The sequence below is a fragment of the Rattus norvegicus genome, chromosome 17 (assembly GCF_021556685.1).
Source record: "Rattus norvegicus strain SHRSP/BbbUtx chromosome 17, alternate assembly SHRSP_T2T, whole genome shotgun sequence".
Lineage (NCBI taxonomy): Eukaryota > Metazoa > Chordata > Mammalia > Rodentia > Muridae > Rattus > Rattus norvegicus.
The window spans coordinates 8,110,338-8,121,270 of record NC_141550.1 but is presented as its reverse complement, the minus strand read 5'-3'; the positions used below and the strand labels follow the sequence as shown (position 1 = coordinate 8,121,270).

Genomic DNA, 10,933 nt, shown 5'->3' with positions numbered 1-10,933 from the left:
CTGGCCACTGGCTGAGCATAGAAAGGGCCCACTGGGCTTGATTCCCCTGGGCATGGAGGGGCCCACTGGGTTAGGTAACCCAAGTCTTAAAAGATCGGTGTTCCGCGCTCCTGCCTCAGTTCTACCTTCCCCTGCATGCTTATTATGGTTGCTGAGTCATCAAACCGTGTCCTTGGGCGCTGGGGACACAGGTGCAACTGTTTTCATTTTCTACCTAAATTTAACTGTCCTTCCCCTCCCCCCAGCCCGCGCCACTTCTCCTTCCCCCACCAAGCCCCATTCTATCCAATAGCCAGGAGTGGGTCTCGGGTGTGATTTTGCCACTTCTGGGGAAAATTTAGGCATCCTGAGTGAAATGGTCAACTCGAGATGGCCCCTTTACCCCTGGAGGTGACTTGAGATTCTGAGACCGGGATACCCTGCTGTATTCTCTGGGTTCCTGCAACAAATCTGCCCAGGGGCTTAGCCCCCTGCACAGGGTAGCATCTGATCCATTTGAACAATGTGCTTCTGGGCCTCAGTTCTCATTTATGCAGTGAGAAGTATACACAACTGTTAGTGGGTACCTCAGGAGGTCAACGTGAGGATCCAACTCACTATCCTACAAGTCACTCTTATTTCTGCCTGATGCCCAGGAAAGAGGAACAAGTGCTCCAGGTGAGCTCTCCTCACCCAAGGTGTGCCCTTCTCACCCCAGGTGTGCCCTCCTCGCCCCAGGTGTACCCTCCTCACCCCAGGTGTGCCCTCCTCACCCCAGGTGTGCCCTCCTTATCCCAGGTGTGCCCTCCTCACCCCAGGTGAGCCCACCTCACTCCAGGTGTGTCCTCTTCACCCCAGGTGTACCCTCCTCACCCCAGGTGTACCCTCCTCACCCCAGGTGTGCCCTCCTCACCTCAGGTGTGCCATTCTTGAACTGTGTCTGCAGGAGTGAATCTTTTCTTACTCAACTTTACAGTCAGGCCAGGGAAAGCACCAGGCTGGCAGGTGGTTTTGATGTGGCAGCAAGCCTCAGTTTCTATTGCTTGGCCCCTCCCCCTAGCAGTAGCTAGTGTTGTCTTCTGAGACCACCCCAACCACCAGCATCCGCCCCTCCCTGAGATCCTGAATGAATGCAGTCAGCAAACCACAGTGAGTAGTCAGACTCAGAAAACCCAGATGGAGGGGAAACCACCCAGGTTGCCATGTAGCCAGCCAGTCAGGGAGCTGCAGACGCCTCTGTTCCTCCTGGAGATGACCCAGAGCCAGAGGGACCGTAAGTGAGCCCCAAGTCAGAGCAAAGCTGTTTTGTTCACACAGTTCCCCAATCCCTTATCTCCATCCCGAAACCCAAACAGCTCAGCCAACTCAAGGTTGTTGTGACTCGTTGGGCTGTAAACCCCGGCCTATCCGTGTGAATGTTCTTGGGTTCTGCAGCAGAATATTGATGTGTTTAATTACAGAATTTTCGCCCTGGGTCCTGCTGTTTGTGTTATGTAAGGAGTGGCGCGTGAATTGTGCATTAACTTTTGAAAGGACAAAAGAGCCTGAAATCTGAACCCTTTCTGACCTTTGCTTGCTGGATAAGTGACTGTGCCCTGGGGCTGTGGTGAACCCATTTGACCCTCGGGCTGTCAGAGGAAGTAGTGTAGAAATCTTACACAGATAGGAGAGCAACGGAGCAGGGTAGGCAGAAGGATGGATGGCGTGGCAAACAGAACCAGCTGGAAGTGGCTCTCTGCTCCTAAGTTTTCCCCAGCTGAAGGATCTTGGGAACATCTCCAACCTAGAAAGCTTCGACTTTCACGCTTATAGAAACGAAACACCAGCGTCTACTTCCTGTCAGTCGTGAGCCACTGAAGGGGGTTCTGCCCCTTGGTACAAACAGAAGCAAGGCAGAATGTAAGTGTTTGATCTGATGACGATTGCAAATGGGTGTCTCCCTCAGCCTCTCCTGTGTGCCACACTTTGAATGGTAGGTTTGGAAGGGGTGGGGCAAGATGCCACATTTGGGGGGGTCCACAGACTAGACATGAATCAGGTACAACACAGACTCAGACACCCTCCCTATTCAAGGCGCTGTGTAGGAGCCTAGTTCTGGAAACTTCATGCATGAAGACAGATTCCAGGGCTTCTGTCCCCCAGTCCCCACCCCTCTTGTATCAGCAGGTGGAAGGGGAGAGGGCCATTTTCTCTGCCAAAGACTCCTACCCTATCTTTGACCTTGTGTCTGCCTGTCCATCAGTCAAGGCTGAAGGGGCCAAACGGAAGGCCTGAAGTCTTCCATACTGGATAGGCAGGTAGTATAAACTAACCCTTGACCTGCCTGGGGGTGTTGCAGAGACACCCACAGAATGTTCTGGGTCCAATCTATCTGCCAGACATGCATATTCTCAACTCAGTTCCAGTTGTGCCCCTGCACCCTGGAGACCAACCATCCATTCAGACCACATCCACACGGCACCTGCTGCAGGCCAGCTCAGTGCTAGTACAAGAGTGAACAGAGCTGGTCCCTGGAGAGCTGGGGTGTGATCTGGAGAGAGAAGCAGGCATGCTTGGAAGGCTGTGAGCATCGTGAGACCAGGAGTGGGCATTGGGGTGGGGCATGTAGAGTGTTAGGCTGAGGGGAATGGCTACATCCACAGTCTGCCAGTCATGCAGTATGATTCAAGGACCTCCTGGGGCTTGCGCTGTTGGATTTTGTTGGCTGGCACATGGTGGACGGTCCCTGAGCAGGTTCCAGGTAAATAGGCCACGTTGACCTCACACTTTCCTGCTTCAAGCTCTCACCTGAAGGGCCCTGCTCTGAGACCCATCTCCAGACCTGCTGCCTTTGTACCCTTATGTAAACCATGCCCACGTTTATTTTTTAAAAATTGTGTGTAGGTGTGTTGATCTGTATGTGGGCATGTCCACATGACTGCAGGTGCCCTTGGAAGGCAGAGGTATCAGATCCCCTGGAGCTGGAGTTACAGATGGTTGGGAGCCTCCTGACAAAGGCGTTGGGAACTGAACTTGAGTCCTCTGTGAGAGCAGCAAGTGCTCTTAACCACTGAGTCATCTCTCCAGCTTCCGTACTCACCTTCTCTCAGCCCTTGGACTCACCAAACAATGGTCCTTTCTGCTTTGGGGGCCACAGTTTGCTTCACAGGAGCAAACCCTTGGGAACTTGGTGGTGCCCTGTGTCCCTCATGCTGTTCTTAGCCTTTGCTGCTGTTGTCTTTCAGGTTGTGCCCCCCATAGCTGCTCGCCTCCAAACCAGTCAAGGCTCAAGCCTCCAGTTCTGGGCTCAGGCTTATGACACTGTTTATTACCAAGTCTTTGAACGTTGGACACTTTACCTGCTCTGAGCAACAGGATGAATAGGCAGGGAGAAAGCCCAGTCCCCTTGTATTTCTCCCTCCCCATGGAATGGCTCTTTATTCCGAAAGAAACTGTGAAACAAAAGAACACAAACAGGTTCTAATCTAGAATAGCTTAGTTTATTTCTTCATTGTAACAATTAAAACAATTAGGGAGAAAAGGTTTTGTAAATTCAATAAATAGAATAAATAGTATCTGTCTTCACGCCCTGCTTCTCTGCACTTGCACCTCTGTCTTCTGGAAGGTCTTCAGGAGACTCTTCAGAAATGACACGGTGTTGCCTGCTGTGGTCTGGTTGCACGGCTTTTCACAGGAGAAAAACTGCAGCGAGAGAAGTGGACAGGACAGGGTGAGCACCTCCAGCTCATTCTGCAGCAGTGTACACCCTGCAGCCTAGAACCATCTTCCCTCAAACCTGGGGACCAGTTGATGGTCAGGGGAGAGAGAGGTGTGAGATGGGAAGAAAACAAGAAGGGTAATCCTGGGCTAACTAGCATTGGGTAAGACTCTGCACGTGTTAATTTGGGGGGGTCACGATTCCAGGAGTCTATGTACACACACACACACACACACACACACACACACACACACACACACACATGTCTTTTCAAGGTAACATTGTAACACGGAAATTCTGAGTAAGACTTTGGATTCACACAGACCAATGTTTAAGTCCCAACCTCGGCTCTTGTTAAATACAATAGCATCAGAAAAAAAGACTTTCCTGGGTATCGCTTCCCTCCTTATAGAGCTGGTGTACAGCACTGAAACTGGCCTCTAAGGCTGGTGCTCAGCGTAACGGCACCCGTAACATAGACAGGCAGGTGCCACTGGGGACAGATACCTGTGTCTAGACGGGCCAGCCATAGCACTTAGCTGGTGCTCTCCTATGAACACTAAGCATAGGGAAGTAGGACAGTGGCTGGCCACTGCCCCAGGAACCATGGTACATGCTGATAGTGGGTAGGGCAGGTGGAAATACTTATCTTGACCTTGATGTCTTTAATTCTACAAACCTTTTCAGTCATTCAGCAAACCAACAAAAACCCTGACTTAGGGGCTACCACATCCTTGGTTAGTAAAGTGAATTCTAGGATGACTTACTGCTGCATGAGCTACAGTCTGACTCTTCAGAGTCCAGCTTTTGCTTACAATAAGGTGAATTCTTTCATTATCCAACAAGCAGAGAGAAGAAATTGGCCACCTGGGTGTCAACGGTCTCCATTTAACCAAGGGAGCTGCAGACTCCAGAGCACATCTGACCTACTCCAGTGATTTTGTTCCTGGTTAATTTCTTACCTGCCCCACTTCCAGCCTGGGCCTACCTACGCTAACTTTCCCATCCTTTCTCCTTTGCTTAGAGATGAGCAGACAGTCATTGCTCTCAAGTTTCTCTGCTACAGTCTCTGACCCAAAGACCCTCCCCATTTGCTGACATCATGCACTCAGAAATCACGTGTCACATGCAGACACAAAACTCACCTGACACTTGTTGCTCTTTAGGGTTTCAACTATCCTTTTCACCCGAAAGAAAAAAGGTGAGAATTTTGATTGCTGGGTGGCATTGGTCACCTGTGACATTCCCTCCTGGAAGCACGGTGTGGTACAATCATCCTGGCAAATAACAAGGACATATGAAGAGGATTTATTAAAAACCTGCCTAGGACTGCTTTCAGAAAGAACCACCAACAGGACTTTAAAGGACAAATTAATTTAACCGATGCCACTCAAACTTGTGCTACTGTTTTTAGATCTCTTCCTTGCCACCCTAGGAAACGATCTTAATTAATTAATTGGAGGTGAGGTCAATTTCCCAGGGACGCTCCTAGAGGAGATTCCACACAGGAAATGTGGGCCTGGTGTGCTAGCAAGGCCGTGCTGCACTTGCCTTGCCCCTGGCAGCCCCGTCCAGGTCCAGTGGCTGTGAGTTTGAAAGCCCGGGAAAGGAAAAGCATTTTCTCACGCCAGCTGATGGGACAAGCCATTGCACAGGGCTCATGTTTCCCACAAGCTACAATCCTGCATTGAGAAAGGAGGGGATAGATCGGACCCTTCCCTAGCCATAGGACCCCAAAGAATTGGGGCTTCCGACTTTCACAGGGTTTTAAGCTCAACTTTTCCCCAGTCCAAATTGGGGGGCTGAGCCCTGCAGTGGCTACAGGTCTGAGTGACTGCTCCCTCATCAGAACTAGGAGTTAGAATAGCACCAGAGCCTCCCTGCCTTCCCCTCACTGACAGGGCACCGCACTTAGATATTGCCTTCCCAAAGGGCAGCTGGAATCATTCAGCAGCCACTGAAGACCGGCAGGAGAATGGAGAAGGAGAAAGAGACGAAGAAGGGGAGGGGGAAAGAGTAGGAAGATGCCAGAGAAAGGAGGGGTGTGTGTGTGTGTGTGTGTGTGTGTGTGTGAGAGAGAGAGAGAGAGAGAGAGAGAGACAGAGACAGAGACAGAGACAGAGACAGAGAGACAGAGACAGAGACTTCTAGATAGGCCATGCCTGATGCTGCTATTTTGTTTGTTCCACAAATCTGGACTCACCAGCAGACGAATCAGCAAGCAATATTCATTTTTTTTTTCATTTTGTACATGACCATTTATCTCAGAAGATAGTCAATAAATTTTAGACTCTGAAAAAATATCCAGATGTCTTAAGGGTATGACACTAACTTAAGACATATGGATGTGTATAATGTGTATATATAAATAAAAGTTTTAAAGGTGGGGTCTATACTCTAGCAGTTCCACTTAAACAAACATTTAGAATTTAGAATGTCAAGTAAACTGTGTTCTTTTTTTTTTTTTCCAAAGCATAAGCCATGTCCTGTGACCTTTCCCGACTGTACTTACAGATGGGATGGGGAGGCACAAGCAGCTGGTCACCTGCAAGAGAGAAAGCACAGCATGAGCATTCTGGCTGTGAACACAGAGAGAAGTCTGGAAGGTTCTTAAGGTTATTCACTCACGTTGGCACTGCAGCTGCATTTTGATGATGGGTCGTCCTACAGTAGGCAAAGAGATAACCCACAGTGAGTTTCGTCCCCTTTGTCATTCCCCAGCGAATGGCTCTTCCTAGCCCCCCAAAATCTACCTTCAGGTTTTCAATAAGGTAAGAGGTGTGTTGGATGCCCCAGGAGGTGCTGCATCTCTGGCCCAGGACAGACCCAAAGAGCAAAGCAGAGGCAAGGACGTATGTCACAAACATGTTGACAGGGTCTGTAGCTCAGCCTGCCAGCATCTTCCAGTCTAGCTGTATTTAAAGCTCTTCAAACCTGGAAAAACCCTGACATCAAACTGATACCCAGTGCCCACTTTTTCTCTGTAAGTTGGGGCCAAATGATAGTGAAAAGAAATCAGTCTGAGTCACTCGACAAAGGCTGTCTTATGCCAGGAAATACCATTCCTCAGAAAAGATGCTTTTCAAATGGTGGGGTTCTGAAATACTAAAGGAAAAGTTAAAGATCTAGCCCAAACCCCACTAAAGGCAGGAATTCTGGTTGTGAGGTTGAAAACACTTTCCATGAAGGCCCAGGTCTGTGTTTTCCCCTTCGCATTTGCAGAAGTGCTGATTGAGGGTGAGTTAGAGGGATGGTAATGAAGGGGTCACCCTGGGGATACCAGGGGAAGTCAAGGCTCACCTTCCACTCACTGGGGTTTTCCTCTGCCTATTGGAGCCTCAGTTTACTTGATTGCTAGATACTCACAGTGTGTCAGGCGTAGGAACAAAAGTTCTACCTCACACATACACCTCTGAGGGTCACTCTATGCGAGCATATGAGGGGCTGTCCTCTGTAAGCTCACGGATGCTGGGGCTGTACTTGTTAGCTTTGGCCTTGAGGGTCCTTGGGCTCTTTACAGACTGTGTATAAGTACTGGGCAACTTGGGTAAAAAACAAACCAAAGCTCAGAACTAAAACAGGGTACCATTTAGCACCTAGAGCACTTACAGCATCTCTCAGCGCGTCCCAGGTGCTCTATGTGAATTAACACCCCATGAGTGGAAACTAAGTTGCCAGTGGATACTAAGTTGCCATTCTCATTCTCGACCCCTTAAGTCACTGGATACATTTTAGCTGCCAGGCCCTCTAGTGTGGTTATAGTCCTCACTATGACCAGAAAGCAGACCTCTGTAATGTAAATGCTATAATTATCCTCAGGATTATATATGTAGGGAAACTGAGGCACAGAGAAGCAAGTAGCTGGCCCAAGGTTATACATCTAGGAATCTTTATGTAGGTTCTGAATTGAAAGTTCCAAGTGCAGGTTTTTGGGAAGCAGCAGGCCACCAGAAGTTTTTGTTTTTGTTTTTGATGTGTGTGTGTGTGTGTGTGTGTGTGTGTGTGTGTGTGTGTGTGTGTGTGTTTCTCTCTATAGAATCCAAACAAATGGAGCTCAACTATGCAATGTAAGGCGGACCATTACATGCATGTTCTTAGAGAAGCATCCTTCATCACGTGTCCTTTCACGTGCTTGCTTTAGCAGAACATCCTCTCCTGTGTCTGCTTCAAGAAACGTTCCTTCACCTGTTTGCTTTAGCAAAACATCCTCTCACCTGTGTCCACTTCAGGAAAACACTCCTTCACGTGTTTGTCCCAACAAAACACCATCCATCACAACTGAGTCCCCAAGGAACCCTTAAGTTTCCACTTCAGATCCACATCTCTCTCTGACAGGACTCGGGAGAGTTTGGTGTGGCAATACAGCTAGGTAAAGACCTATTTTTTCCTCACATTTTTGCTGCAGCGGGATCTCACTTTAATCCCGGCTACTTACATCACCTAGGAAAGTTCTGCCCTGACCCATCGTCCTTGGGTCACCATCCAGCCACCACCAAGAAGAGATGGTGCATAGATGGCACCCTTACCCAGGGGTGCCTCTCAGGCTGGTCACCTAACTTTTCCAGTCCCACGGAATCAGGGCAGGGCATCATCCATTCGGGGATTCCTCCCAGAAACACATTCGATTTGGAATATTTGTCCAGCAGTTAGCCACGGATTGGGCGTTTGGTCTGATGTGGGCCCGTCTCACCAGGCACTCACCCCCCTCAAGACATGTTGCTGTCTCTGTCTTGTTGCCCTTAACCTTGTTGAGCTCTGCCTGGCTGGCCCTCCTCAGCTCTCTCCTACAGGGCCTGCTCTCATTCTCCAGGCTTTCCCTGAGCACAGGAATTATTGTAACTGCGTGTATCTAGATCTCCTTAAAATCGATACATACTGATTGTGAACTGTGGGACACCTGGTGCTGGAATTTCAGGGGGTGACTACAATGTGTCCTTGGCAACCAAGACAACTCACTTTCTACCTCCTACCCCATGCGTACACTTAAAGCCATTTTATTATTATTTTTTTTTTTGGTTCTTTTTTTTTTTTTTTCGGAGCTGGGGACCGAACCCAGGGCCTTGCACTTCCTAGGTAAGCGCTCTACCACTGAGCTAAATCCCCAGCCCCTTAAAGCCATTTTATTAACAGAACTTTTGTTTTATATATGTGACTACATGTGTGTAAATTTGCTGCATGTACGCAGTGCCCCAAAAGGGCATCAGATGCCCTGGAACTGGAGATACAGATGGTTGTGAGACGCCGTGTGAGTCCTGGGACTCAAACCCAGGTCCTCTGCCAGAGAAGCCAATGCTCTCAACCTCTGAGTCATCTCTATATCCCCATATTTGGAACCCCTGAGTTCTGGTGCTTTGGGGAAATACTATCTCCTCCTGATAGGCTATCATGTGCTGGTACCCGGGCCTCCTTCCATCCAGCTGTGTCTTGGTACCTGTTATCCAACATCTTTTAATTCCTCGTCTCCTCAGCCTTTCCTACCTTCCAGGATTATATTATTCTACTCTTGTCTGCTCTAAGACCAATGTTTTTGGTTTCCATGAGTGGGAGCTTCTTGCTTTTCTGTGTGACCTATTTCACCATATTGTCTCCCAGTTGTGTCCGTGGTACCACAGGTGGCAGAATTTCAGTGTTATGTCATTGTGCACGCGCATATGCTCATATGCGCACATGTACAAGCGCAGACATTTTCTTTTTTTCTCTTTTTCTGTCACAGACTTGGACGTTGATGCCACATCTGAGTCGTTGTACTAGCGCCATCCTCTGCTCGCTGTATGCATCTAGTCATTTCCTTTCAGCAGAACCAGGAGTGGGATTGTAAATTCTCTGGCCAGTCTGATCTTCATCCTTCGAAATGTTGACACTAAGCTCTCTGTACTGATCTGCTTTCCCACCAATGGCGCCCAAGTTCTACCCGCCTCTCACCAGTCAACATTTACTACTTAAAAAAAATAATAGCAGTTTTGAATGGGATGAGATTATCAAGTAAAGGAAATCAGAGGCATACAAATAGGAAGAGAAGGAATTCAATCACCTGTTATGAAATGACATGATGTATAGACTTAAAAAATCAGAACTCTACAAACTCCACCAAAAGACCCAGGTAAAGGAATTCAGTGAAACTGGAGGATATAAAAATCCTTCATAATCCAACATAAAAGCCAGCCGTATTTTATACACTGATAATGAACTTCCTCGGAAGATATGAGAGGCATTCTATCTATTCACAACTGCAGCAAAAGTAAGGTTAAAGAAGACAAGATAAATGCCCCGGGATGAGCCAGGAGTGGCAGTGCAAATCCCTAGTGCCTGCTACCTGGGATGCCGAGAGGACAAGATGGTGCAACCATTCAGGGCCAGCAACACACGAAGCCCCAGAGGCTAGAAACAAATTCAACCGAAGAAATAACATCAAGTCCTGAAGTGAAAATTACAAACCACCGATAACAGAAACCAAAGACGCCCTGTGTACACACAAGGGAAACCGCCGCGTATGCCTGTGCACTGAGAAAATGAATGTATTTAAAATGTCTACACTACCCAAAGTAGTTTATAGGTTTAATGCAATTTCCATCCAAATACCAAAGTCATTCTTACAGAAATAGGCGGAACACAGATTCTAAATTCATTAAGTGCTCAGCAACCACTGACTAAATGATCGATAAATTTGCTCTTGTTATACTCGTGTGTGTGTGTGTGGGGGTGTGTGTGTGTGTGCACGCGCGCGCGTGTTTTACTTGATATCTCATTCCACTCAGAATTGCTATAATAAAAAACAAGTATTACTATAAATTACTATAAAACATGTATAAAATTTAGACATAACCAACACATCATTCCAGCAGATGATGAAGCATTCGAGAAGCCGACCATGGAAGCATTTGAGGAATGAGAAGGTGACTGTGTTCTGAGCCCTTGGTGCTGGGCTTGCTGTCATCGAGGCTGCCCAAGGAAGGGCTGTGGGGTGGGGACCCCCATCCTGTGCCCCCCACGCACTCACTTATGCAAATGGAGCAGAGTAAGGGGCAGGAGGAGAGGAAAACCCTGCAGTTGAACGCACCATTGAGACAGCAGGCACTGTCCAAGCCCCGTGCAACTTTCGAAGCTCTGCTTCTAGGATTTTTTTCTCAGCATCAGAATGCAAGTATGCATGCAAATGCTGGCAGGAAATAACCCAAACTTCAAAATGACTCACTGACATCACCACAGGGAGGCTGGGGAGCTGAGCGCACGATGCAGGCCGAGATCGAGTGCAGATAG

The 10,933-nt window shown here is 48.2% G+C and overlaps 1 protein-coding gene and 1 long non-coding RNA gene across 3 annotated transcripts; one reads left to right on the top strand and one right to left on the bottom strand.

Moving 5' to 3' along the window:
* The first annotated feature begins 1,615 nt into the window (after positions 1-1,615).
* On the top strand, positions 1,616-10,465 carry LOC147999969 (uncharacterized). Of its 2 annotated transcripts, none has more exons than XR_015641435.1 (2): positions 1,616-1,878; positions 9,390-10,465. It is a non-coding gene; the product is annotated as an uncharacterized LOC147999969 (long non-coding RNA). The 2 variants fall into 2 exon arrangements; XR_015641434.1 differs by lacking the exon at positions 1,616-1,878 and adding an exon at positions 6,138-6,367.
* Positions 3,441-6,571, bottom strand: Il9 (interleukin 9). Its single transcript, NM_001105747.1, has 5 exons — positions 6,430-6,571; positions 6,305-6,340; positions 6,189-6,221; positions 4,822-4,953; positions 3,441-3,660 (listed from the first exon to the last, which is right to left on the bottom strand). The coding sequence occupies exons 1-5, from the start codon at positions 6,541-6,543 to the stop codon at positions 3,541-3,543; spliced, it is 435 nt and encodes a 144-aa protein (NP_001099217.1). The 5' UTR covers positions 6,544-6,571; the 3' UTR covers positions 3,441-3,540.
* Positions 10,466-10,933: the final 468 nt, after the last annotated feature.